Raw genomic sequence first — 27751 nt, 5'->3', positions numbered from 1 at the left:
CCGCAAAACCTGCTCAAGCTTCCTGGGCGAGTACGGATTCCCCTGTTTTCTAAAGTTCACTGGTTCATTTTGTTAGTAATAAATGTGAGAAATAAAAAGCATCTCCAAGGGACTTGCAGGAAAATGTCCCGGATTCTCAGATACAATTTTAAGTTCTTAAAAGCAAAACCTTTGACTCCCTAAAATGTTACTCTTAAATAAAAGTTTCCCCCCACTACCTGTTTTCAAGAAATGCTTATGATAAAGCCATATTTTTAGAAACTATTAAATAACTGATGATGGATTAAATCTTCTCTAATTTGAAGACATTAAGCAGCAAAATAGAAAAACATTTTGAAATTCTGTGTCAGCAGAAACATTAAAACAAAGCATAGTGTTCTCGCTTCTGAATTGTTTCACTTTGTAAAGGTGTCAGTGTGTATGTGAGCGTGCCTCCCCTGCGGTGAGCAGACCGCAGCGCAGGCGGGGGCGGGGCGGGGGGCGGCATCAGTGGATGGAAGGGGCGGCTGGGAGCCTGGACTGAAGACCTGTGGTTTTGCATTTGCTCAAATTCCTAAAACAGCAAAGCTCTACTGCCACCTCGTGGTGATGTAAGATGCTTACAGGAGGGGTGATCTCAGATTCTAAAAACTACCTTCAAAAACATCCCAGGAGCCCCACCCCCACCCCAAAGGAGATTTCATCTATGAAAAGATTAGAATATGAAATAATGTTGCCTCTTTATTCAAAGTTATCATGGGTTTCATATCTACTTGGTTTCAAAAAGACGTCAGGTCTTTAGAACTAAGGCTACCTCATTTACTTTTGCCATTTGTAACACTTCCATGTTGAAAAAGCCTCCACATTAAAAACAAAAAAGTACCTTTAAATTCCACTGAGACACTGTCACACAAACTAGGACATTTCATAAATGCTTAAGTTCTTTCTTCAATATTCAAGCTTTTCGATTTCATCCATGTCGTCAGGGTCGAGCTGCTTGATGCTGCTGTCTGAGAAAACACGCGAACACGCCGCTCCTACCGGGGCCCGTGTGGGGCCTCTCCCCATCCCACCCGAGTCTCTGATGACCGCGACACCTTTGACTATGTGGTCCCGCAACCCTTGCGTGGGGAGCCTCGAGACAGGAACGTCCTCTCTATTAGGTAACGAGGGGGGCATCAAAATAGCCGACCAATACTAACCCAAATCACACCATATGCACCAGACCACAGAACCCACGTGTCTCGATACCATGGGGCAGAAGCAAGGCCGCAGCGCACGTGCGGGGCAGGGGAGGGGGAGGGGCCTGCGGAGCTGCGGAGGAGGGGAGTGCGAGTGTGTGAGTGCAGGAGGGCGACAGGGCGGGGGACTAAAGCCCCTCCACCGAGTCGCTTCCCAAGACCAGGTCTTCAGGAGCTTCCAGAGCAGGAGCAGGCCCCGACGGCGGTCCTTGCCCCTGCCCCCCGCCAGGTCCTTCCTCAGTCATCCTCACACAGGGCGCGTAATCCGCTTCCCTGAAGGGTCCACGGACGTGTGACAGTCTCCAAACCCTTTAAAGTTATATGCCGAATTGCAGGCATGTGTGTCTGTGCGTGTCCCTGGGGAGAGTGTCCACTGCTTCCCACAAAGGTTAAGGACCACTGTCCTCAAAGGTGGTAGATTTGGAGTCACGCAAGGGCGCCTCTTGCCCTGCTCCCCAGCCATACCCACGGGCTTCGGGGCCCGGGGTCACGTGAGGAGTGGACACCTCAGGGCACGTCGCCCCCCTCCGCCCCCCATGAGCGCCCGTCAGAGAGCACCTGCCTGGCCGGGTGCCAGAGGGTGTCAGAGCCTGCCTCATGCGGCTGGGGGCTGGGGGCGGCCAGCAGGCCTCAGAATTTAGGACCGTCCTGCTTGGCAGGGTCGGGCAAGAAGAAGGGAAAAGGTAAATAAAAGGGGACACTGGGGACAGAACATAACCTTCAAGGACATTACCATTCTACTTAGCACGGTGGTTTACTTAGGGCATGAAAATCTGCTCCAGGTCCCAGACTTAGCAAAATTTTCCATTTACTGCCATGTGTAAATTGATCAACTGTCTCCTATAGGAGCTCCGGGCCTGTGAGCCAGGAGCCTCCTGCGCCCATCCCACTGCCGGCCTCGGCCTGGAGGCTGGGCGCGCGTCCTCGCTGTCAGTGCAAGGGCCCGCAGTGCCCACTGGAAGGGTGCTACTCACTGAAGTGGTCCTGGATCTTCATAAGCAGGGGCAGCTTTTCCATTTCGATCATGTTGAAGGCGAGGCCCTTCTTCCCAAAGCGCCCTGTGCGCCCTATGCGGTGGAGGTAGGTCTCATAGTCTGGCTCCTTCAATTGGTTCAGTGGGAGATCAAAGTTCACAACGATCGTGACCTGCTTCACGTCAATGCCTAGAAGAGAAAGCAGTGGAGGGTGCTGCCACTCCTTCCTCAGGAGACAGCTACCAAGAGCCGCACTCGCCGAGGGTGGACACGCGCCACGGACCTGGTTCCACATGACCGGAGGGGCCCTGGGCCGGGCAGCCTGCTTGCGGAGCACGGCTATGGTGCTGGGTAAGAGGCAGTGGCAGCTGCTCCTGCAGAAGGCTCAACACGTGCCGCGTGTGTGCACCGTTGCACCGTGAGAGGGGCTCTTACCAGGGGCGCAGGGCCACGCCGCCCTCTGCTCCCGCTGCGCAGCGTCACCCCTGCCGTCACAGGGCCCGGCTCCGCTCATCCCGCGGCCATGGCTCCAGTCGGGCCTTCGGAGCCTGGCCCCCGCATCACCACAGCCTGCAGGCCGGCTTCCTCTCCCTTCCCGCCTCCTCTAGTGGCTGCCCAGCCATGTCCAGAGCGTGGGGCTCACAACCCAGCTGCCCAAACTGCACAGGGCGAAGTCCAGGCAGCCAGGACGCCCCGCAGCTGGAGTCCCGGCCCACCCGCTGCTGACACACAAACCCCCAACATCAGGCACGTGGTGGGGCCGTTGCCCAAGCAAACTGCAGATTCTCATCAAACTGAAATCTATGCTGCCTTCAACACCCCCCATCGAATGCTTCCCGGCATGACCCGCGGGATCCCCTGGGGCCTCCACGCCCACCGCTGGCGGCCACCCAGGTCCCAGCCTTGCGCTCCCCGCACGGTGCTTGGACTCTGGAGCTCCACGTGCCCTCTTCCCTCCGGGGTCTGGAGCTGTGTGGTCCAAATGGGAACCATTAGCCTCACGTGGCTGTTTGATTTTAAGTTGATCCAAATTAGAAATTCACCCCTTTAGTCACACTGGCCACGTTTCAAGTGTTCAACAGTCATACATGGCTGGTGGCCACTAACTGGACAGCACAGAACAGGACATTTCCCTCCACAGAGAAATTCCCATTAGATGCCCTGGTCTGGAGAGCCATGGGCGAGGCAGCGGGCTCTGGAGGTGCGGGGACCTCACCCCCGCTCGGGCCCCTCCTCCAGGGGGCCCGGCTCGGCCGGGGCAGGCCCTCAGGTCTCTGCGAACGAGGAGTGAGGAGACAGGGCGTGAGGGCAGGGCAGGGCGAGGCCATAGAGGGGACAAAGAAAGTAGGAAATCCCTTTACTTGAAACATTTTTTCCCCAGTAGTCAATAGTTTTTAAAATTAGAAACACCTCAGAGATGAACATCATTAGTCATTAAGAACACAAGTTAAAAACATGAGATACCACACACATCTACTGGAAACATTAAAATGACACAGTGACAAGACCAAGTGCTGACAAGAAGGCAGAGCACCTGGAACGCTCCTCAACTGCCAGCAGGTGGGAAAACGGTGCAGCCACTTCAGGAAAAACTTCTCACTTCCTTATAAAGCTACACAGACACTTCCCACAGGACCCAGAAATCCTGGTCTTAGGTATTGTATTTACCCAAGAGAAATGAAAACCTCTGTCTACATGAGACCCACACCTGAATGTTTATCACAGCCTTAGTCAAAGTAGCCCCCAACTGGAAACCATCAAAATGCCCACCATCGGGAGAGTGGATGCTTTAAGTGTGGTACATCCATTCAAGGGAACCCTACTCAGCAACAACAAGGACTGACCTGCTAATACATGTAACATGATAATAAATTCAAATGCATTATGTCAAGTGGAATAAGGTGGACACAAAGGCCACCAACTGTATGACTAATTCACATGGTGTCCGGAAGAGACAAAACAGGGAAGCCAGACCTATAGTTGCCCGGGCGCGAAGCAGCAGAGGCCAACGATAAGGCAGCACAGTTTTGAGGGGACATGGCTGTTCTGTGTATTTCGATTACACGGATGGTTACGGAACTATGTATGTTTGTCAACTCACTGTACACCATATACTTCACATTGTGTACTATGTACCGAGCCATATACTTGAAAAGAGTAAATTTCCTCACACATAAATTATACCGCAACAAACTTGACTTTAAATACACACACGTGCGCACACACCTCGAGCACAGACGTTGGTTGTTATGAGGACTTTCTCCTGCCCCTCCCGAAACCTCTGAATGATGCACGCTCGCTGCTCCACGGTCAGCTCTCCGCTTAACAGAGACACTTGGTGGCCGTCGTGCAACATCTCCACCGTCAACCACTTGGCATTTTGACGAGTCTATGTGATTTAAAAAAAAAAAAAAAAAAGCCAGCCCAGCCCAGCCCAGCCCCCAGTCACAGCAGACCGGCTGTGTCTACGGTGCTCACACATGTGGGGTGGGGCCAGGAAGGGCTGTCCCAGAGGCACCCAGAGTCGGGCACGGGATTCTTCTGTGCTTCTAAGGGCCCCGTCCTCTCAGCTTGTCAGAGCTGTGGCTGCTTAGCCATGAAAGAGGTAACAAATTGCTCTGTCAAAGGGCACCTGTCGAAACCCCACCAGAAGCATGGACCCGCGTGGGGAAGCGTTAGAAGCCATCGTTCTAACAGGAGGGCACCCTCTGTGTAACATACTTGTGGGGGGGGGGGGGGGGGGGGGGGGGGGGGGGGGGAGGGAAAGAAAGAAAAAAAGGGGGGAAAAAAAAAAAAAAAAAAAAAAAAAAAAAGAGGGAAAAAAGAAGAAAGAAAAAAAAAAGAAAAAGGGAGGGGGGGGGGGGGGGGAGGGGGGGGGGGGAGGCGAGTCCCATTCTGTGAATTAACTGAAGTTTCACCCACAAGATACAAATCATCTTTGCCTGGAGTTACTCGAAGACTAAACTGCACAATGTACCAAAGTGCTGAGCACGGTCCCCTCTGTGCTGAGCTACGTGGCACCTCTGTGTGCTGCTGTCCCCTCCCTCCGCCTGCAGGAAGCCCGGGCGCTGCAAAGGCCGCTCCGGGGGTTACCTGGCAGAAGATGATGGCCTGGCCGATGGTGATGCCGCCGTAGATGTTGCACAGGGCCTGGTACTTGTCCCGCCTTTCCTCGCACAGCACGTAGTACTGGCGGATGTTATTCAGGGTCAGCTCCTCTTTCCGTAACTTGATCACGTTGGGGTCAGGAATGATTCGCTCTGCAAACTGCCACACGGAGTCCTCAAAGGTCGCAGAGAAGAGGAGCATCTGGCACTCAGGGGACAAAGCCCTGTGACAGAGGAGGGGAGGAGGCTGTGACCTACTGCCACCGTGCCACTCTCCGTGGAGGCAGCCTCGAGCACCTCATTCCTGCTGTCACCGGCTGCTCCCCACACACCCGCGCCGGGGTCAGCGTCCAAGGTGTGCCTGCCAAGGTGTACCTCCGTGCAAAGAGCAACGTGTCCGGCTCCTCCTTGCCACTCAGAATTGGGAAAAATTGCACACTAAATGTGGAGTGCAAGAGCACAATTTATGGGTGTGTTCCGGGGGGTTTCAGGTTTTCACACCGATTTTTATCTTTAGGAGAAGCCACGCTTGAGAGCCTAGGCACTGTTCACGGTGACTGATTCCCGCAGCGCTCCGTGGGGATGAGGGACACAGCGGCCGTCCCTCCACGGCAGGGCTTGTTTCTCGTGGGGGAAGGAACAGCAGCCACAACGAACTTTACGTGCAATGAGAAGAACCCAGATATAAGTAAAAAGGTGGGGGGATCTACTGCATGTGAATTGTAAAGTTAACCCATAACGAAAATAGGGCTAAGTTTATATACAGTCCAAAACCAGGCAAAATGCATCTATGGAGTCAGCAGCTGGGGTGCAGGTTCACCCCAGGAAGGGGGGGTACTGGAGGCAGGAAAGGGCTGTGGGCACCGTCCAGGCTGCCGGCAACGCTCCGTTTCTTGGTCTGTGCCACCCGCTGCAGAAGCACGGCCTGTCTGTGATCTCTCACACAGCTGTGCCTGGTTTATACATCAGTACAAAGCTAATCTCTAAAAACACAAGAGGGACCAGAGAGCAGGCCCCACTTATGAGAAGACAACAGTGCACTTAGAAAAACATGTTGTTAGTGCTGAAAGAGAGAGAGAGAGAGATCACACAGCCCAGGGGTTCCCCAAAGCTACTATCAGCCGGGGCCTGGCTCATCTGCCGAGCTTTTCAAATAACAGTCGGACAGACTTCAGCCACCGACGGTGAGCTGCCTGCACGCGCGGTCTCCTCGGCTCCCCACGTCCCACAAGCATGACTCTGCAGAGACAAGAAGATATGAATCCACAAAAAACACAGAGACTAGAACAGGAGGAATTGGTAGATAAGACGTTTCAACCTATTTTTCGAAGGCAGAGAATGGGGTGAATAAGAACGGGGATGAAGCTCCAACATGAGGGCCACAGACAGAGATGGTGATGGAAAACGCCGCTGAGCTGGAAGGGCCACTGGGAGGTCTGGGACCTGCGGGCACCAGAGGCCAGAGAACTGGGGACTGAGGGGCGGCAGCATGCCAGAGGTCATCGGGGACATTCTGCACTGGCCTGCCGGGGCCTCCTGGCCGTCGGCTGCACCACAATCCTTCATGCGGAAAACAGCGGCTCCCGGCCTGGCGTCCAGGCCTGGCCGATCCACTTCAGGAAGTTTATGCCAACTATGCAAGGAGGGCAGCTCTGCAGAACACACTGGGTTTTGAAGACTTAGCGAGAAAAAAAGAATGTCCACTATTTCATGAATAATTTTTATATTGACCGCTTGCTGAAATGCTATTTTTGATATGTTGTGTTACATAAAATATAACATAATTTTACCTGTTTCTTTTTCTAATGTGGCCAGTAGAAAATATAAAATTACACATGTGGCTGGCATTCTATTTCTATTGAACAGTAGTGTGATTTCACCTTTTTTAAGCAAAAAGGAAAGCTGAACAATGAATGGATAAACCACCAACATAAATACTCTAATCATTACTATTCTCAGGCAGAAAGCCCTTTTTGACTATTAAGTCTTTCTTGGAATTCTGAGTATTTTATTTGCTATTATATATAAATATACCAGCACATTAGGGAGTCTCGCTTGGTCTTTGGCCAAAGTTGTCTTAAAAAGCGGAAAACACGCATGCGCAGCAGGTGGACCGCTCCCCGCTTCAGGCAGCCGGCGCAGGCACGCCAGCGGCTAGCGGTTTATTCTGTGCAGATTCCAGTCTCGGGAAAAACAGCCTCGGCAGGAGGCAAGGGGGAAGCACGGAGCTGAGGATGCGGGATCAAGTGAAATACACACATGAACGGGGCCCGCCCAGCCCGGTGTCCTGCCGTGCTTCTAGAATGCCGGCCGCCAAGTGTCTGTCTCCCAGGACGGAGACTGGCGACTGCTTTATAGTCCTAAAGAGCACCAGATGTCAATCATCCTTAAGTGGCGCTTCCTGAGTTACAAGCAGAGCTGCCACCAAGCTCTCCAGCTACCCCGCCTGTAGTGTGAAAGGCCGGCGTGTCGCCAGGTGTGAGGAGGAAAGGGACTGCAGCAGACAGACAAGTACACTTAGAAAGCGGAAGAACCAGAGGCACGGCCACATGGGACAGACTGACAGCTGCGAGGGTGGGGGGACAGGATGAAAAAAGGGGGAGGGATTAGCCAAAGAACGTGTATGCGTGACGCATAGACACAGACAACAGTGTGGCGATGGCCAGGGGAGGAGGGTGGGGTGCGGGGGAGGCGGAGGCTGGGTGGAGAAAGGCAAAGGCGGGGCAGGGGGAGGAAAAGGGACATCTGGAATAGTATCTACAATAAAAATAAAGGAAAAGAGTAAACTTAGATAACTCAAGACAGTGCTGAGAACAGAAACTTTTAAATATTGTAACTGATACCCTCAGAGAGACAACAGCAGTACGTTGCATCCATAATGCAAGAGCAGGGCGCCATGGAAAAGAAACAGAGAAAAGCACCGGCGTGACCCAGACAGGACAGAGGGTGGCTAATGGCAGACGGAAGGACGCATATAACTGGCCTGAAGAGGTAAATAACAAATACAGAGCATACTGTACCGCAGAAAGGAAAGAATTTGGGATCAGACCTGTGGAGGAGGAGATGTGGAAACCACAGGTCTGATCCCAAAGTCTGAACTTTTTAATTCGAAGTTCTTTTTGCCTCCTCTAAACACACCAGCTGGAACAGATGCGTTATTAGTCTGGCCACGCCCCAGAAAGGGGCGTGCACTAGTGCACCCTTCCCTCCACACCATGAAACTGAGCACAATTATGTTTCCTGGTTCACAGGCTGCAAGCAAAGTGTCATGTCCAGTGATATGTCAAATTACAGTGATATGTCAAAACAAAAAATATGTTCCCCCGATCTCCTAGACGCTTGCATTTGAAAAATGGGAACTCAAAAATCTTGACTCCTGTAAAGTTTTAATAAAACAGAAGATAGAAAACAACAGGCTGTTGCTATCTCACCCAAATATAAATTAGTCTTTGCTCAACTATCTGCCTGTGCAAATGTAAATTCTCGCAGATTCCACTCCGTTGGGAAACTTCTCATCAAAAAAAGTGAAAAGAACTTACCGGCTAAGTGTCCTGCGTACTTTGTACACACCTCTAAAAAGGTGTACAATTTGCTCACCTGTGATACTGAGCTTTTCATTCTTAAAGTTTTGGGTCACTGTTCAGGTAAAACTTGTAGAAGCACCGGATAGTAGGGCTCCCTGTACAGAAATGGAAGCGGGGGACCTCCTTCGGCAGGTGCCTACAAAGTGCCTCTTGCGGCTGCTGGCCCCTGGAAAGCTCCCCAGAGCCAGGTGCCCAGAACCCTGTCTGTAAGGGTGAGACAAAAGCACGTCCTGCTCCAGCACAGGGAGGGTGAGGATGGGGGAAAGGCTGTCGTGAAACAGAAATTATATTTCGTTTCTCTGCAACTGTTCGATGACCTCAGCATAGAGGTCGTATCTGATTAATTAGTCCTGCGCTGTCTACGTTCTGCTTGTAAGAAGCTCTTCATTTGTGTGTCTTAAGCATATACAGTAGCACAGCCTACAAAACTTAAGAATGCAAAAACAAGATTAAAAAAAGAGCTCTACCAGAGATGAAACATTATAAAATATTGTGCTATTTTTCTCACATGTATTTAATTAGTTCTACTATTAGTGATTACTCCAACTGCTGCTGCTAACTAGTTCTATTGCTGTATTGTTTAAATAGCAGCTTTGTTACAGAAAAACAGAATAATATATAATTTCAAATAAACATTTTTCACATTTATGTTAAAGAACACATGTTTATGGTTACTTCTTCTATATTATATTATATTTTTCTGTCTGTTATGACTGTGTTCCAGATTGGCTCCCTAAAAAGTGGGTCACTTTAAGGAGAGAAACAGCATAAGAAATTGTCCCAAATCTGGCAGGCACAAGTTTTGGGAATAAAAAGAGTCACTGCATATCAAGTAAATGAATGAAAAAAAGACCCCAACCGAAGCACATCACGGAGAAGTTTCAGAAAAGCAGGGAGAAGAAAGGTTCTAAAACATTCTGCAGAGGAAAAAAAAACAGATCACACACAGAAGTCTCGGGATCAGGACGACCTTAAACTTTTCAGCAACTACCCTGAAATCTGAGAGTACTCATTATAGTATTTTTTTAAAAACCTTTCCTGCTTTCAACACTGACTCCAAGTTTATAGGGGAATGCGTTTCAACATGGAAGTCCACATCCAGGCGAACCATCAATCAAATGACCGAATTTGCAAGTACAATGAAGACATCTTCAGACAGGCAGGAGCTGGACGGTGAACTTCCCACGCCTTCTTTTTCAGGACGCTGTTAGAAAATACACCGCAGCACACTGTGTGAGCCAACAGCAAGCCAGGAAGAAGGGCCCAGAAACCAGGACATTCAAAGCAGTAAATGGGCACGGGACAACCCGTACTGACCGACGGACAGCAGGTTTGGACAGCAACCAGCCCAGACTGAAACTGCAGGGAAGGGGTTTGGAAGAGCTTCAGGGAAAAAAGAGAAATCAGTGGATTTTAAAAATTTTGACTGTTTTGAAATATCTTTGACATACGACACACATGATGAAATAGGCAGAGGAAAAGTAGAGATCCCTACGCAGTGATACTTATGAAACAAATGAAAACAAGCAAATTATTACTTGTAGGGGGGGAAAAGCTGAACAAGAAACACATAATTTTAATATTACACTGATCAGCAGTGAACTATGTTTAATAACATCATGACGCGAGCAATACGCAGTGTTAAGGACCGAACTCACGCTGTCAGCACAGAGCGGTGTTAGAGGGGACGGGGAAAGGAGAGGGAGTGCGGCCGGAGATGAACTGAAGTCTTGCCCCCTCCAGCGGGAAGCCAGCAGACAGTGACCGCCCATCAAGAAACAGCACTATGGGCATGTTACCTACAGATGTCTCTCAGGGATGGGGCGGGGGTTACTGTTTTTCACTGCAAGTCTTTCGATACGATTTGAATATAACATTAAGTGTATAAATACTTTATTTAAAAATATGCAATACAGATTTCTGAGGCCCACTCTCCGAAGTTTGGATAAATCTGAGGTTGGGGAAGGTGAGGCGTAATTTTCAGCCCCTCAGGTGATCCCGAGAGGGGGAGGCCAAGGACAAGGTCAGGATTTATTTCACAAGTGACAGGTGAAACCGGGATTACACTACCAGAGGCTCCTGCTGGGTCACCGTCCCCTCTGTACCCTTCCCTATCCCCTGTGACCTTAGAAGAGCCCTGTCGGATTTCAGTAAATTCTCTTTAGAATTTTGAATATTTTAGAATTTAGAATTTTAGAATTTAGAATATTTAGAAATATTTTTTAAAAATTTGCAAAATTTGGGGCAAAACCCAGTCTGCAGATTCACCTGTACACCTGCGGTGCAAAAGGAAAGCGGCCAGGAAGGTGGAAAACCCCCGCAGCCCCAGGCCTGTGGGCTGTGAGTACGACGAAAACCCGAGCTGGTTTCTAAGGTGAAGCAACTGGGCAATTAGGCAGTCGAGGCGAGGAGCAGCAGCAGACAAGTGAAATTTCCCATCCGGAGAGAAGACCCAGGAAGAAGGCGGGATGTGAAGGTTACCTCTGAATTCGAATGCTCTGATCTGAGAATCCTTGTGTGTCGATCATCACATCTGCTTCATCCAGGACAAACACACGAATCTTACTCAGATCGAATAATTTTCGCTTGAAAAACCAGTGGAGGACAGTCCCGGGGGTGCCAATTATAATTTGCTTGGTGACGTCGGTGCTTCTGGGAACTGGGGAGAAAGGGTTTGCAGGGCTTCTTCAGAGGCAAACAGCCCACAGCGCAGGGCAGCGCGACACAGGACTCCCACGCTACAGTGCATTTCCAAGTGCAACCCAGAGGTCACCACGGCTGTTAAATCTGCAGTTTTAAAATAAATTCCCGAGTTTCTAGTTTTACGGTAACAGTGGCATCCTGCGTGTTTGATTCACTGCAAAGCCGCCTTGCAGCCACGCCGCCACCCTCCAGAAGCGCGGGCACAGCCGGGCAGGCCCCACCACCCTCCCCAAAGGGGGAGCCACCGAGAGCCTCTCAGCAGCCTACGTCCAGTAAACGCTGGAATCCTACGCAGCTGCTCAGAGGAATGAAGTGGGGTTACATGGACTCATGTGGAAAGACGCCCCAAATACTTAAGTCTCTGAACGTTATGAAAAAAAACACTCCCGATTTTGAAAACACTCTAACAAATTCGTATATGTACATTTATAAGTGCATGAGCTCCAAATAAACAAAGAAAAAAAGCAAAAAAAAAAAAACAACAGACTGTTAACAAAACCACAGTTGTCTCTGGAGGCAGGTTTTCGCAGGACAAGGAAGAACAACTTTCACTTTTACCTTCTGATCTTTTAAAGATTTTTGTTCCTGCTCTACATATGTAATACTTTAATACAAAAACTAAATGTAAAAACTGTTCTGTACCAAACAACTGAGCTTCAAAGAAAAGAATATACACAAGCCTCCTCTTGCGGGAGGGGGACATCGTGGCAGGAAGGGCCCCCGGCCGGCACCAGGCGCGCGGCAGCGCTTTGCATCATTTCATTGCATCCTGACACCAACTCTATGCGGTGCTGTTACAGCCCCATTTTAGAGATAAGGAAGCAGAGGAGACACGTAACCGGCCCGCTGGTCGCGGAGCTGGACCGGGAACACCCGCCCAGCCTGGCTTACTGGCACATACTTGAGTTCCCGCGAATGGCATACATCACTTGGACATCCACACAGAACTGCCCCATCTGCTCAACCACACGGCCTGTTTGCAGAGCCAGTTCGTAAGTAGGAGCCAGGCAGAGACACTGAAATTGAGAGAAGGGGGAAGGAGAAAGGTTCCTCTCAGCCATCATGCAAGTTTGAAATACAATTAAAATTTGTACAGGGAGAGACACAAAAGTGAAATGGGAGATTTGGGTTGAATACAATTTTAGCAGCTGAGGGGTATGAGGTGAATGCTGAGCATGGGAGGAGAGGAGGGGCTGAAGGAGGGAGAATGAGCTACCTTTCCTGTGCTCCTCTCTAAGGGCCGTGAAGGCCCACAGGCTACGGGTTCACTTTCTTGGGTGGGGGAAGAACGGAATGCAAAGAGGCTGGCAATCAAAAAGAGGCAGAATGTGACAAATGACAGTTGGAGTGGGATCCTCATCACCTCCTGTGGGCTGTGAGAAGTCCGACCATTTCCAGAACATTCCCTGCTTGACCTGATGCACGTGCCTCTCCAGCATAATACTCCCTTCACCTCTTTCACGGGTTACCTCCCCCCCTGCACCGTGAATAGTGGCTGCTGATGCGTGAAGGTGTTGATGGAAGAAACTGGTGATATTTAATGCTTCAATTAAAGGTGTGTGATAGAGAGGAGAGGGAAACATAGCTCAAGTGGTAAAAGTCATTTCTACACACATTTCTCAAATACAGCTTTTCCCCCCAAATTTTCATTCACAGTATCAAACCCCAAATATAAATTTCACTGAACTTGTCTAAAAAAAAAAAAAAGATGACTTCTGCGCTGGCCAGGTGGCTCAGTCAGCTGCAGCGTCGCCCCGTACCCCGAAAGGCTGCGGGTTTGATCCCCAGCTGGGACATGTACTGAGGGCAACCGATTGATGTTTCTCTCTCCCACTGGTATTTCTCCCTATCTCCCCTCCTCTTCCTCTCTCTCTAAAATCAATAAACATGTCCCTCGGGTGAGGATTTAAAATAAACAGGTGATTTTATAGGTCTGGCTTCAGCTATTCACATCCCTACTCATCCCGCTGAACAGAGCGTAAACTGCCTGAGAGAACCCTCGTTCCCCCCACAGCACCGAGGTACTCGGCGCGGAGGTTCCCCCGCACTCGGCACTGAGGTACTCAGCTCGTCAGAGGAGTGGATGAGAACAGTCCGGAGAAAGGGAGCGATCCCCAGGTATTTTCCACGAGTGGAAGCCAGACGAGGAGCAGGGCAAGCGCCGTTCCGCCCCGGCTCGCTCTCCGACCCCCGTGACCTCTGTGAGACGCTCCCCTCTCCAAGCCTCGGTTTCCGCCTCTGCTGCAGGAGTGAGCTGGGCCAGAGGATCCCCTCGTTCTTCGTGCCAAGCACGGTGCTAACAGCGTGCACTACTTCGCTTAAGCTGCCCGGCAGCCCTCTGAGGCAGGCGTTCAGGCCTTCACGCGGGCACTCGCCCACTCACTCAGTGTTTAAGGGGGGTGGTTTCTACAAGCCGGGCGCTGCGCTTGGTGCTCGGATTCAGGGTGGTCAGAAGGACTACAATCCACGCCTTTACAGATGTCATCTTTACGAGGAAACAGACTCAGAAAGATGTGCTGCCTCTCCTAGGACCCTCAGCTAGTGAGAAGAGAGGGAGGGACCGGAACCAATCCGACTATAACGCTTGTGCTCTCAGTCACTGCCCCCTACTTCGGCCCAGTGCTCTACGATTTTATGAAAAAGGATGTATTGTTAATATCATCTTGTTAAGCAGTATCACCTGTTCCCAAAATATCACTGGCATTGAAAGCAGTCCCGTCTCTCGTAGCCTCCCCTACCTGTGGGAAGAGATCCAAGGCGTTGACTCTGCTGAGCATTGCCAAGACGAAAGCGGCTGTTTTCCCTGTGCCAGACTGGCTCTGGGCTATGAGGTTCTGGGGTCTGTAGATAAGAGGAGATCCCTGGGCATACACTGAATATTAGAGACTAAAAGTAACCGAGTCGGGATACCACGAGCCCGGACACTCACGGGTGCGCCAGCATCATAGGGAGAGCCATCTCTTGGATTTTGGATGGTCTGTTAAATCCCATTGCATAGATCCCTTTTAGTAACTCATCCTTTCTGTCAAAAAAAAAAAAAATCAAACACTTAAAGCTCATGATTGGTCAGTAACCTCAGAAATACAAACCTGAAAGGTGCATTTCTAAGTCAGGCCACCCTGTAACTGACCTTCAAAAATAACATTTAGAAATAAATAATTTACACCTCAACTCTCAAACACATATGACCAAGACCCCTAAATAAATACTCTATAAGCCTAGCATAAAGACAGTAATGGAACCTAACAGTGAACTTTCTGTTGAACCAAGTGAAAGAGGAAAAAACGCATCTGACAGAAGTGTATCAATATGCCAGAAAGAGCTTTCTTCTGCACAGAAGCTGAAAACTACATGAGATTAATTATTTTTAATGAATGACAAACTTTGATGTTTTAACAGCTATTTTCAGAGAAGACAGAAATGTCTTTACTTATCAAGTCTGCCCAGGAGCAGAAAGCACTATCCCCTCATCCTTCTGAGCCAGTCTTTTTCAGTGTTTCTCTCCCGGGTCTCACGACAGATGTTAGGAGGAGGGTAAACAGAAGCGGGCTGGAACGCTTCCGCCTTCAATAACGTGCACATTTTGGATGTGCTTCATTGGCAGACTACTTGGTAGATTTTAGGCAGCCAACCTTTTATCATAGGTAGGCTTCTCCTTCAATTTAGAAAATGTCTGGGCCTTGGGATTTTGGATCCTTCCCCTTTACAAAAGTCCATTTCAGTAAATGTTTCCTTAATGCCAACAGATAAATCCTTAGGAAATGCAAGCCCATTTGGGGAAGGCACTCATTTTAATGCCCGTACCTGTGTCTTGGTATGGAGAGTGGTAACGTGGCTGTGTCTGGCTTAGCAATCCCTCTTAGCCCAGCAAGATCAAAATATTTTACCATAAAAAAGTTCTCAATTTGCTGAACAAGGCAGGCTCCTAGTGCACCTCTTCGAGCTGTATTTTAATTGCATGCAAAATGTACACATCTCATTTTAACATTAAATATTGGAACACAAAGGCGAGATCCTGATGGTTTGATTATTAGCAGGTTAGTTTGTTCTGTGCTATGCTTTCCAGCATTTTCCTCCAGCAAAAGAGTAAAAATACTCACAGCCGCAGCTCTTCGAATGTTTTCACGGAGTAGAGTGGAGAGCTGGGATCTTTTTGTAAGACTTCGACTTGGTGACAGGATTCTACTAAGGACTGCCGGATTAACTTGTTTAAGAGTGAATTAGCTGCCAAATCCACTAGAAAAGCAAGAATAAAAAAAGGGGTATGGGCAGGGGGAAATTCAGGCTTCCTAAAAGGCACCTAGTAAGTGGCTCCATCCCATTTAGTGGTGTGTATCAAGCAACTGCTCCTACTCTCGTATTTCTTCTAAGTAAGTTTCTAGAACCCTGATGGGAGTGGCTCAGTTGGTTGAGTGTTGTCCCACAAAACGAAAGGCTGATGGTTTGATTCCTGGTCAGGGCACATGCCTGGGTTGTGGGCCCATCCCTGGCTGGGGTGTGTGCGAGAGACAACTGATCCATATTTCTCTCCCTCTCTTTCTCCCTCCCTTCCCTGCTCTCTAAAAATAAATAAATAAAATCTTTTAAAACATATTAAAAAAATAAATAAGTTTCCAGAAAGAATCACATAGCACTGAGAATTCCTTTTTCTCAAGGGGATCCAGTTTCTTGCTGCTATGCCAGCCTCTAACTTCAAGCAAGTCTACATCCATCAGCAGCAGACCTCATTTTTCCTTGGCAGCTGAAAATTCTTAATCCATTGCTACAAATTTCATTTCAACATCCTCTAAGAAATATGCTCCACTCCTAAGTTAGTATTTCTCCTGATATTCACTGTTTGTAAAGAAAATAGAGGCAGAGCCAGCTCTCCAATTGAGATTACATTATTCATATTATGAAGCTCAGGATTAAGTGAAACAGAACGGTAGTAGATACATGCAAATGAATTTCTCTCCTACCTACATCTTCTTCATCTTCTTCTGTGTTATTAATGGAATCATCTAAAAGGATGAAAGAGAAACAATAAACGTAACGATTAAGCATCGAGCAGGCATTTAAAGTATATTATCCGCATTTCTCTTTCCAACTCTACAGTGCGCACTGACAGGAAGGGCCACCCAGGGGATGGGTGGGTAAAAAGCCTGGGAAAGTAGTGGAGGGTCTCGAATGTTAAATTAAGGAAGCCAAATATATTTCAGTTGCCAGGGACATGAGGAAAGCAATGCTCTTTAGTTGAGGCCGATCGGCTTTACCCTACAGCACTTACGTCGGTTTGAGACTGCGGTATTCTTCATATCCTCAAGGTTATTCTGGTGGGGGGCGGGGCTTGAAAACTATTGAAAGAGACAAATTTCAACCAGTATTAGGAAGCAAGGCTTCAAGAAGCACACTGCTATCCCTAACAGGGACTGGAAGGAGTGCGGAAAAGACCGCCCAAATGTTGTTCCCTTGGCAATGTTAGGTATGCATGGATTCCTTTCGGAACAGTTCTCCTGTACGAATTATCCTAAAACTAGAGGAGCCTTTTGGCTGCTCCTGTATGTACAGTTCCTCTCTTAGGCCTCTGGTCTAAATGTGGCCGTCCGTGGGGGGGTCACACACAATGTGACTAGGATGGTGGCTAGGAAAACGCCTTGGCAGAGAGGTGGAGGGAAGCTAGCCTCGGGTGAACGGTCAAACCGGGAGAGGAGGAAAGTCAGGGTCTGCCTGGGACAACCGGTAGCTTTCCCTTCAAGGACTTCCCGGTGCCTTCATTCTGCCCTTTCAAACCAACGGTCTCGTCTCTCTCCGGGTCTCGGTTTCCGGGCCTTCTTCCAAGTCCTTGCCACTCCACGTCTCCCCTCCACCGCTGGACACAACACTTTCCCCCCACACACAACCACCACCGCACCCCGGAGATTTCCCCGGGGAGTGCTGTCCTAGCCCCTGCCCCTCTGCCCTCCAGGTCGGTGGCGGTTACAGGGCTGTTCAGATGCTCGCTCTCTGCCGCCCCTGGGTCGCCTTTCCACAGTAACGACGCCATGGCTGCGAACTGCGCTCAGCCCCTAGCACGTGCGTCCTGCGTGTCGAGGCACGTCGGACCCCACTCAGTGGCCAATGAGCTGCCTCCAAGGGCAGGTGCACGTGCTGCGACCGTCGTGACGCAGCGCAGGCTGCCGGCTCCCGGAAGGAGGGGGGAGGGGCAAGGAGGAAAAGAGCCCTCCGCGAGGAAGGGACCATGTCCAGGGAGGAGAAGGGTGGCAGGGGAGCGCAGGAGGTCCGGGGGAGGAGGTGGGGCTGCGGGAGAACCTGTCCATCACAGGCTTCTCTTGGCCAGCCCCACACCATGCCAGGTGCTGGAAACCGGGGAGGGGCGCTGTCGCAGTGGACGTTTGCCTGCTGCTGATCGCTGGTAAGATAAGAACAGCTTGGGACTCTAAGCTAAGCAGTCATGATCTTTGTACCTTCCTTCCCCTCCTACTCACTCCGCAAGTAATTCTCTAAGTGATCAGGCTGGACGCCCCCGTCCTGCTTCAAGCTCTCAAGCGCACGTTTCTCCCCGAATTTCTACTTACACGTGACCAGAAGTCAGAAAGGCTGCGAATTGCTAGGAAAGTGAAGGGTCAGAATGAGTACGTTTCGTCTGACAAATGAATTCGAACGCGAAAGGTGTGAAGAGAAAGTAAAGTCGTTCAGGTTCCAACTTCTGTCCCTGTTCTTAAATACTTGCGATGCCTCCACAGCCTGGTTTATTTTAATTCTGACTCTGATGTGTGCCCCTTGCTAAAGCAGTGCTTAGAAGACTGTACCTGGTGGCACAACCTCCACCTCCTCTCTGCACTGCATAGTTGGGATAGATTCCTTCTACTACTGACTGCTGAACTTGGACTAAGGAACTGGATCCCACCCCCCCCCAACACACACACACACACACAAACACACACACACACACCCCACACAGTTTTTCTAACTGGAAGCTTGAAATTTGGATCAGTCTCTAGAAAAACCTACAAAGATCTAGTCATGCTCTCTCCGTGGTACTGAAGCCAGACTCCGAACTGTTAGTCACTCGCAGGCTCCTTAATCGTTTGTTTTGAGGTTACGATAGTCCTTTTCAGCTCTTACATGCGAGTTCCAGTAGTAAAAAAAAAAAAAAATTGTCTCTCAGTGTTAGCGTTCTACAAATTTAAATAGGTATAAAATCCAGCCAAGTTCTTTAATCTTAGTTTTCATATAAGGGTGGCAGACCTTTGAAGTTACTTATTATGTTAGCGCATTAGAATTTATCTGTTTACTCTTGTACCGCGCCAAGATTAGGTGGAGAAACGGTGGCCAGACTGGAAAACACGAGCCTGATCGCCACGCTCTTGGAACGGCATTTACCACAAAGTTGGACTACAACTCCCATGAGTCCCCGAGCGCGCCTGGGAGACGCAAACTGACAGCTTCCTGTCTCGCGAAAAGCCGCCTGGCGGACGACCGGAAGCTAAGTGTGGGGTTTCATTAGTGGGTTTTTTTTCTGGATTTTATAAAGAGGAACGGACAAATGGACAAATGTTGGACGTTTTTCCATTCCCAGCCTCCTTTTCATACTTTGGCCTTTTCAGGAAAGTTGCCAGTATGTGGGAGTGGGATCTCGCTTTAAGAACCTGTGTTTGTGTTTAGTACCTCTTGGAGCTCCTGGCGGAAACTCGCAGCAGGAGGATTCTTAGAGGGCCCTTGGACTGTGAAGGCTCTGCTCCCTAGGTGAGAATTGTTTGCCCATAAAATTAAATACTAGTAAAGGACGGGATTCCAGTAGGTTGTGGTGTGGGAGGAAGGCGTGGCGACATTTTTCGTTTGGGGGATTGCTTTCCAATGTTACTGATCATAGGTTCGTGTTTTCTGATCCTGTTGTATTAGCTCTCCATTCCTCATTGGTTTAAAATAAAATTTATCATGGGAATGCCCTTTCTACAACTCCAGTAGTTACTAATATTTGCGAGACTAACACCGTTTGAACTTTTAAAAATGTGTTGAAACTAGTGACGGCTGTGACCATGTTAACCGGCGATGCTTGGCGCACGCACGAATACCCTCTTTGCCGTAACTCGGCGGCCTCCTTCCGCTTGGGAACCACTGTACTCCTCCCTGAGAAGGGTATGACGTGCAGGGGAAAGCACTGCACTAACTCAGGAGTCTTGGGCTCAAGTCCTTTTTTTGCCACAAATCTTACTACCCCACGCTTAAACCCTTTGGACGGGTTATTTGGTTAAATAAGGGGTTGAACTAATCACTTTGGAAATTTTCTGATTTGGTTAATACTGAGCTTTGAAATACATATAAACCATTGGAGCGTTTTACTGTAATTTGCATGCAAAAATGTCATGTGACTTTTTAACTTTAAAAAAAAAAAATAAAAACTACCTTTAATTCCACTTCCCAGTGTTTTGATCTTCCCTTGTGCTTTGTGTGTATGGATGTAGGACTGATACCATACTGCAGTTTGCAGCCTATGTGTTTCACTCAATTTGCATTTTTCCATTAGCTTCCTAATTTCTAATGACAAATGTTCTATTTAGTCACCTATTGTATAATTTGCAGTTTTTGTTTGCCATTAGTACATCCTATACATATATATGTCACTGATTGTTTTATTTCAGTGATAAATTCCTAGCAGTGGAACTGGGTGAATGAATGATATAGCCTAAATATTATGGAGAAAATGTATTTTAGCAGACAGGTCAAGGTTATTCCTTTTTATGTCACACAGCTGTTTTTCTTTGAAAGAGCAAACTATTTCTGCTATCACTCTTCCGTCTTCAGATGTTAAAACTGACAACCTTCAGTCTGTAGATGTACCTCACTGGATTAGAATCAAGAACAAGGAGATCCAATTTAAGGTAAACAGAATTAGGGTTTGGTCTGTACTCAAATTGGCCAGATTCATTTTGGTATTTATGCTGGCATCCGGTTCCAGATGTGAGCAGTTTGAAGTTCTGTTGCAGAACGGGAATGCCCTTCAAGTGATAGGCATAATTTTCTAAGACAACCTAGAGCAAATGATAAAAAGCATGGTATTCTAGAAGTAACAACTGGAGGGCAATATATTTAAATAATTTTGAAACCAAATGGGCTAGAATTCTGTATGTCACAGAGTGCTGTTGTGGAGCATCTATTAAAAAAAGTTATCTGGATTCACTAATGAAGGGTAGCTGTGATGTGATCTTTCTTCTTTCCCGTAGGTTTGAGTGTGTCAAGAGCAGGTTTTGCGCGCCCCCCCCCCGCCCCCGGCCCTTGGCTCTCATCATTTAGGGGGTGAGAATACGATGGGGAGTACAGTTGGAAGCGAAATCCTAACTCGGGTTGGAGATCATCTTACTTTGGGAAATATTTAAGTACAAATAAGGGCAAGTCCACAATATCCAAAATTCTTTAATGGATAAACTGAACGCCCAGCAACTTTAAAAACACACTAGTAAAAACAGCAACTCACACTGGCCAAAGGTAAAAAGAGTATAGAACAGAAATAGTGCCAGCTGATTTTGCTTACTATTCTGACAAGCAGAAAGACCAGGTCTATTTTTCTTCCTCTGGCATGGCTTCTCTTGGGCTTTCACATTAGTTGTTTCCACTTAAACAAAAGGAAAGATATAGAGTACCATGTTGTATCAATCATGAGAAAGGAGAGGCAGGTTTTTTTAAAAGCCTTAAGAAGGAGAAAGAGGAAAGGGAAGCTTCCTGGGCATGACGCCATTTGCGAGGTCACAACGAATACCCCAACGAAGGGCAGATCTCTTCTTCTCAGTTGGTACTAAATAATTGTTTGGAACATATATGTGCTGAGGCTTGGATTGGGGTTCTGCTCTCTGACAAAGCATCTGTTCTCGGATACCCCAGCGTAATTCCTTCCTGTGATCCTCACCAGGTAACCGCATTGAGTCCCAGTCTCGTTTGTACTCAAAGTAGCGGGCTACCCGGTCTACCTTGCCCCGGTTTCGACTTAACTGGTCCAGCCTTGGGAGAATAAAGGACTTGGGTCGGCTGGCAACGATCAGGTCTTGTTCATAAGCTGGAGGGCCCATTCCTTCTCTTTGTAGATAGCAAGCAAGCTGATCTTGAGAAATTCCTTGGTATTCATGTGGTAGATTAAATTTTTCTGAAATATCAACAGGGGATTCCCTGTCTTTCTGGAACTGCAGGTTCATCAACCTTTGTCTTAAGTCCCAGAGATCCATATTACTTTCTGTACCAGACTCTGATTCGCTGATAATTGACTCATCTGTCACTAATACTTCCCCATCCGGCTTCCTACGGAGCACCTTTCTCTTCATCACTGGCTTTCGGAGTCTTTGGGAGGCCTCTGAGACCGTTTCTGGAGTGACATTACTTTCTGCGTGTGGGTACTGCAGTTGCACGGGAAGAGCAGGTCTCCTTCCTGGGGTTACTGAAGCTTTGCTGTAGGGATCATATTGGGTAGACTGGGCTTGTCTCCTGACATCTCCCTCACCCTGCCCCGCACAGATTTGGGTAAAGGCTGTAGCAGCTGCTAACATTCGTTCTTCTGGATCCATATTGGCCCATTTTTGTCCACTAGGTCCCATGAGTTCTTCCATTGCTTCCCCTACACTGTAGGACCTTCTGCAAGAAAAAACACTCATCAGTTTTCTAATTATAAATTCCCAGCTCATAAATTGTTTTTTCCCCTCTTGTCTATTATTTCATAGCAGTGAAATGAAGATAGAATGGCTAATGCAATCATAACTACAACAGTTATATAATAAAATATAGATAGTATAGGAATGGGGTTTTTTTTGGGGGGGGTGCATTAACTCAGTTCTGGGAAAGCTACTACCTGCTTTCATTTCCACTCTCTTCTTATTCATTCCTGCTTTCTACTGCCTAGTACTTCTTGCCGCCTTTAGTAACTCCTAAGGCAGGATAGGTAAGTTCTGACATAAGGAAAGCTTGAGACTACATGACATGGGGCATAATACTTAGTGTACATTATGGAGTTTGTGCTTAGAAGGACACTTCATGTATCCAGTATTGTTCTATGTGCTTTACATTCATTAATTCATGTGATTCTCACAACTGTGGGATAAGTACTCTAATTACCTCCTTTTCACAGATGAGTAACATGAGGCATATAGAGATGAAATAACTTAGCCCAAGGTTACACAGCTAGGAAGTTACATAGAATTCTAGTGTGTGAATGTACCATAATTTTTCAGCTACCCCAAGACTGACTGACTTTAGGGTTACAGTCTTTTGCTTAAAAAAAAAAAAAATTACAGTGAGTATCTTAGGAATTTTTATATACCTGTGCGAGCATATGTGTATGTTAAATTTCTAGAAGTGGAATAGTTGGGTCAAAGGAATGTGTGTACTCAATTTTGATAGCTGTTACCAATGCCCTCTAAAGAAGTTGTATTAATAGTGTGTTATAGAGCTTCTTTCTCCATTCCTCTTCCAGGGTGGTGCACTATCAAACTTCCTAGTCTTTGCAATTAGTTTGTTTAAAAAAAAAAAAAGTTCTCATCAAATTTGGCATTTATTTAAACTGAATAAAATTGAGCATATTTTAATATATTTATAAGCTTTTATCCCCTCCTCTTTGTATAAAATACTTGTTTTCCTACTTACCTGTCAGGTTGTTGAACTTTTTAAAATTTGAACTATTAAAATTGGTTTATATATTCATGAAATACTTATATATTAAGGAAGTTAAAGTTAGCCATTTACCATCATTAATTTTTTTCTTCTGACTTTATTTTTTTACTGATGGAATCTTTATTTTTGGGTAGTCACACTTTTGGTTTTCTCTAGTTTCTGGGTTTCTGTGGTGTTTTCCTTAGAAATGCCTTTATCACTCTAAGATTTTAAGAAAGTTATTTCATGTATTCTTCTAGTACTTTTATAGTTTCATGTTTCAGAGTGAAATTTTAATTTATCATAAATATAGAAACTCAAAGGGCAAAAAACTAAATGAGTTACCTAGACTTAGACAACATCGTCAACCTTAGAACAAATGTCCAAATGATCTCCTGTTACTAATCATCAGTCATAGGTTGTCTGGTACCATTTTTAAGGATGTAATACAGTTGTCCTCAGATTATTGATATATGCCAGGAATTTCAACACTGATATTTAAATTACATCATCTAAACTAACTTTTCTAAGTGCTAGAGGTACAGAGAACTTCTTTCAGAACATGCATTAAATTTGACTTTAAAAAAAGATAATGCTGTTTAGTTACCTTCTTTCTGCCATCAAAGTTGCTTAAAATGGGAAAATCTTGACTCCGGGTTCTACTTCGAATATAGAGTACAATCATCAGCAAATTTCTTCAATCAGACTAGCTTCTATTGTACCACCTTTAAGACAGAACTGAGTATTAGATGATAGAACATACAAGCCACAAATTTTATCTGAGAGACTGGAAAGCAACAGACACTTAGAGTAAACATATATATTCTGTACCAACATATCTTGATTGGAAAGATTGAACAAACATAATGAGAAGTCAAAAGGAAATATTTTAAGGGAAAAAAATATCAGTAACGTCACTCCTTAATCATCTCAGCAAATGAACAAGACAGACATGAAATCTACAGTCAATTTTTCTAAATTCTATTTAAACCTTAACAATGCTAGCTGAATATTTTTGATACTACTTTCCTTCTCCCCTCTGAACTGGCCACAGAGGATGGAAAAGAATAGTATCTGTGGATGGTCAACCCATAACAATTAAAGTAATGCTTGTATCCCTGGACAGGTGCAAAAGTCAGCTTAAGGCATTAAGTTAAATCTTAAATACTATTTGAATATAATGGGAAGCTACTGACATGATCAAAGGAACCAGCGCTGAATCCTTTTACTCTCTTTTCAGGTGGCAAGGACCCATATGATTCATTTATTCCTGGGGTTGTCTTATCATGGCTGAAAATGACATAGACAGAATCCAGACTGACAAACTCCTAAAAAGAATACAAGAACTAGAGCAGGAGGTACAAAGACTTAAAAAAGAACAGGCCAACATCAAGGACTCAAATATTAGAGAAAGTTCTTCAGGAGCTGGAAAGGCTAAGCGTGCATTTGATTTCAGTGCCCACGGTCGAAGGCATGTAGCCCTAAAGATAGCCTATCTGGGCTGGGGATATCAGGGCTTTGCCAGTCAGGACAACACAAACAATACAATTGAGGAGAAGCTGTTTGAGGCTCTAACCAAGACTCGACTAGTGGAAAGCAGACAGACATCCAACTACCACCGGTGTGGGCGAACAGACAAAGGTGTTAGTGCCTTTGGGCAGGTAAGGGTCACTATACTGTTTCTCAAAGCAAGCAACACCAGTATGTTCTAGGTGTCCATGCTGGGGATTCAGACTATGTGTATCTCTTAACACAGTATCTTTCTCTAATTCCACAGGTGATTTCTCTTGACCTTCGGTCTCACTTTCCAAAGGACAGGGATTCAGAGGATTTTAACTTAAAAGATGGAGCCGACGATGCTGCTAAAGAGATCCGTTACACTCACATCCTCAATCGGGTGCTCCCTCCAGACATCCGTGTGTTGGCCTGGGCCCCAGTGGAACCTGGCTTCAGTGCCCGGTTCAGCTGTCTTGAGCGGACATACCGCTATTTTTTCCCTCGTGCTGATTTAGACATTGTAGCCATGAACTGTGCAGCTCAAAAGTATGTTGGCACACATGACTTTAGGAACTTATGTAAAATGGATGTAGCTAATGGAGTGATTAATTTTCAGAGGACTATTCTGTCTGCTCAGGTAAATCTAGTGGGCCAGAGCCGGGTTGAGGAGAGATGGCAGGAACCTTTCCAGTTATGTCAGTTTGAAGTGACTGGCCAGGCGTTCCTTTACCATCAAGTCCGCTGTATGATGGCTATCCTTTTTCTAATTGGCCAAGGAATGGAGAAGCCAGAGATTATCGATGAGCTGCTAAACATAGAGAAGAATCCCCAGAAACCTCAATATAGGTAAATTTTTAAAATAACAAAACAGCTTTTTTTAGGTTATTCTAAAATATATTCTAACAAGTCTTTCTCTCCCTACAATTGTCTAAATAACTAAGTTACTGAATCTTCATGAAGCTTTTCCTCTAACTTGCAAAAGGTTATGAACACATGGGAGGGAGCAGTGTCTTTGGATTTTTCTTCTCACACTTCTATCCTAGTAGTAAGAAATGGGTGTTTGGCCCAGACCCCTTAAATAAAAGCACATTCTTTTCTACATTTTTTCCCCTTGGATTTATGTTGAGGTATTGTTAGGTTCTGCTGAAGTTAAACAGTGATCATTCAAACTATTCATATTAAAGCTTGTTCCCTTTGTTTTATGGAATAGTCATGGTACTGTACTTTGGATTTTTTCCTAATTTTCAGTTTCGGAAATGGTAGGAAAGGTAGGAAAAATAGTCGACTTTCCTTTTGAGAGCAGGCTGAGCTCAGACCAGTAATTTATTCCTAAGCAATGAAATATGTAAGTTTTTACTTCATACTACACAAAAGTTTGGAAAAACACCATTAGCTGTTTTTAATTGTATAGCCATATGGTGGAGGCAAGTCAACTCACTTCTAGGTGACTTGTTACCACTGAAATTTACCCTAATATAGATCAAGCCTAACAGCTGACAGTTTGTTGCCCTCCCCCCGCCCTTTTTTTTTTTTAGTGATAATGTTGTGCAAGGTTAGGGATAGTGTTGTATTTTCTTATCTGTTAGATACTTAATATTGACAAAGTTTCCCCCCTTCTTTTAACCCAACTAACCCCGTTTTTCCAGAACTACTGGATGGCTGCTGTGTATTCTCATACTGTTTTATCTCTCTTTCTCCCTAGTATGGCTGTAGAATTTCCTCTAGTCTTGTATGACTGTAAGTTTGAAAATGTCAAGTGGATTTACGACCGGGAGGTTCAGCAGTTCAATATTACCCACCTACAACAACAATGGGCTAATCAAGCTGTTAAGACTCACATGTTGTACAGTATGCTGCAAGGACTGGACTCTGTTGCAGTACCCTGTGGGACAGGTATGACAGGGAAATCCAAGGATAAAATTATTTACCAGAACCAAAGTTATACAGGGTTATGGGGTAGACATATATAATGTTTGGAGGTGATTCTATGGTGGTAAAGTATCCATGTAATGACTGACTGTGTATATTATAGGAACAGAGACGGAAGGAGTGATAGAATGGAGAAATGTTAAGCCCCCTGTCGTAAAGCACACCAGTGCCTTTGTAGAAGGAGTGAAAATGCGCACATATAAGCCCCTAATGGATCGTCCTAAGTGCCAAGGATTGGAATCCCGGATTCAGCATTGTGTACGTAGGGGACGCATCGAGTACCCACGTTTATTTAATGAGACAGAAACAAATGCCAAAAGGGAATGTAATGACACAGTAGAGGAAGAAAATACTATTTTAGAGAAACCAACAAAGAGAGTCTGTGTTGATGCAGAAATTAAAAGCATCATTTAACCCCAAAAAACTCACCAGGATCTAGAAGGCAACAACTAGCTAATGATAGTGGGGTAGAAAGTAAATATAATATTTACTTCAGTGAGTCCTAGAATTCAGATGATCAGTTGTTTAAAAAAATGGAAAACCAGAAAGATCACAGGCCTCATTTAAGGAAGTTCTTGCTTGAAAAGCAGATCATTCTCTTGTTCCTGTCCAAATGGATGGAAGAAGCAAAAAGCAAATGTGCAATGGAGATTATTCACATGCACCTGGAAACCTGTGCCTCGTGTTCGAATGTATTAAAGCCTGCCTGCAAGTGTTGTCTAATCTGTTGTGTTGTCCTTTTTAAAAGCAAATGAGATGTTCCCTGCCCGTGTGAACTTGCATAAAGAGTACTGCCTGAGTGTCTTCTTTTCTAGAGCCAGTTAAAAAAACGAAATTTAGTCAGTTAAATTTGATAAATTGGTGTAGTGCCAGGCACAATACCACGTGACAGTGACCTAATGAGGCACAGCATCTCTTAAAAAGCTTATCAGTTTAGTGCTGTGAGCCACAAAGGGTCTCTGCTGCCTATCTGTTCTCCAGCCTTTTACACATGTGAAAACACTAAGCCCACAGCCCATGCCGTTCCCCAACTCCTGGCCTGGCGATTTAGGGCGAGCTGTCATAAAGCTGCCCAAGCTCAATCTACAGAACGAGGGGGAGCCGGGTGAAGTGCAGAAAAAGAAGCA

At 46.5% G+C, this 27751-nt stretch overlaps 3 protein-coding genes across 6 annotated transcripts; 1 reads left to right on the top strand and 2 right to left on the bottom strand.

Moving 5' to 3' along the window:
- Positions 1–927: 927 nt before the first annotated feature.
- Positions 928–17610, bottom strand: DDX25 (DEAD-box helicase 25). Its single transcript, XM_054592876.1, has 12 exons — positions 17548–17610; positions 16855–16921; positions 16547–16588; positions 15689–15824; positions 14518–14610; positions 14327–14429; positions 12490–12604; positions 11367–11544; positions 5288–5525; positions 4421–4583; positions 2195–2383; positions 928–989 (listed from the first exon to the last, which is right to left on the bottom strand). The coding sequence occupies exons 1-12, from the start codon at positions 17608–17610 to the stop codon at positions 928–930; spliced, it is 1449 nt and encodes a 482-aa protein (XP_054448851.1).
- A 1494-nt stretch (positions 17611–19104) lies between these two features.
- Positions 19105–27329, top strand: PUS3 (pseudouridine synthase 3). Of its 4 annotated transcripts, none has more exons than XM_054592674.1 (6): positions 19105–19313; positions 20373–20449; positions 24439–24859; positions 24976–25541; positions 26398–26588; positions 26728–27329. In XM_054592674.1, exons 3-6 carry the CDS (start codon positions 24485–24487, stop codon positions 27036–27038), a joined length of 1443 nt encoding a protein of 480 aa, XP_054448649.1. In that variant the 5' UTR covers positions 19105–19313; positions 20373–20449; positions 24439–24484; the 3' UTR covers positions 27039–27329. The 4 variants fall into 4 exon arrangements, with proteins under 4 accessions (XP_054448649.1, XP_054448650.1, XP_054448651.1 ...); XM_054592675.1 differs by having other exon boundaries at positions 20320–20449; XM_054592676.1 differs by lacking the exon at positions 20373–20449.
- HYLS1 (HYLS1 centriolar and ciliogenesis associated) lies at positions 21148–23924 on the bottom strand. Its single transcript, XM_054592678.1, has 2 exons — positions 23806–23924; positions 21148–22187 (listed from the first exon to the last, which is right to left on the bottom strand). The coding sequence occupies exons 1-2, from the start codon at positions 23817–23819 to the stop codon at positions 21257–21259; spliced, it is 945 nt and encodes a 314-aa protein (XP_054448653.1). The 5' UTR covers positions 23820–23924; the 3' UTR covers positions 21148–21256.
- Positions 27330–27751: the final 422 nt, after the last annotated feature.

Source organism: Pteronotus mesoamericanus, unplaced genomic scaffold (assembly GCF_021234165.1).
Source record: "Pteronotus mesoamericanus isolate MK-2021 breed Mesoamerican mustached bat unplaced genomic scaffold, CSHL_Meso_final scaffold_371, whole genome shotgun sequence".
NCBI lineage: Eukaryota > Metazoa > Chordata > Mammalia > Chiroptera > Mormoopidae > Pteronotus > Pteronotus mesoamericanus.
This window is presented reverse-complemented; position numbering and strand designations above follow the sequence as displayed.

Excerpts from the sequence above, each read along its gene's own strand:
- PUS3 (XM_054592676.1), top strand. The coding sequence starts at position 24,485 with ATGGCTGAAAATGACATAGACAGAATCCAGACTGACAAACTCCTAAAA. Across the intron at positions 25,542-26,397 it reads CCCCAGAAACCTCAATATAG|TATGGCTGTAGAATTTCCTC; the intron begins GTAAATTTTTAA and ends CTTTCTCCCTAG. Across the intron at positions 26,589-26,727 it reads TGCAGTACCCTGTGGGACAG|GAACAGAGACGGAAGGAGTG; the intron begins GTATGACAGGGA and ends TGTATATTATAG.
- DDX25 (XM_054592876.1), bottom strand. The coding sequence starts at position 17,610 with ATGGCGTCGTTACTGTGGAAAGGCGACCCAGGGGCGGCAGAGAGCGAG. Across the intron at positions 14,430-14,517 it reads CCTATGATGCTGGCGCACCC|ACCCCAGAACCTCATAGCCC; the intron begins GTGAGTGTCCGG and ends TCTTATCTACAG. Across the intron at positions 4,584-5,287 it reads AGGCCATCATCTTCTGCCAG|ACTCGTCAAAATGCCAAGTG; the intron begins GTAACCCCCGGA and ends TAAATCACATAG.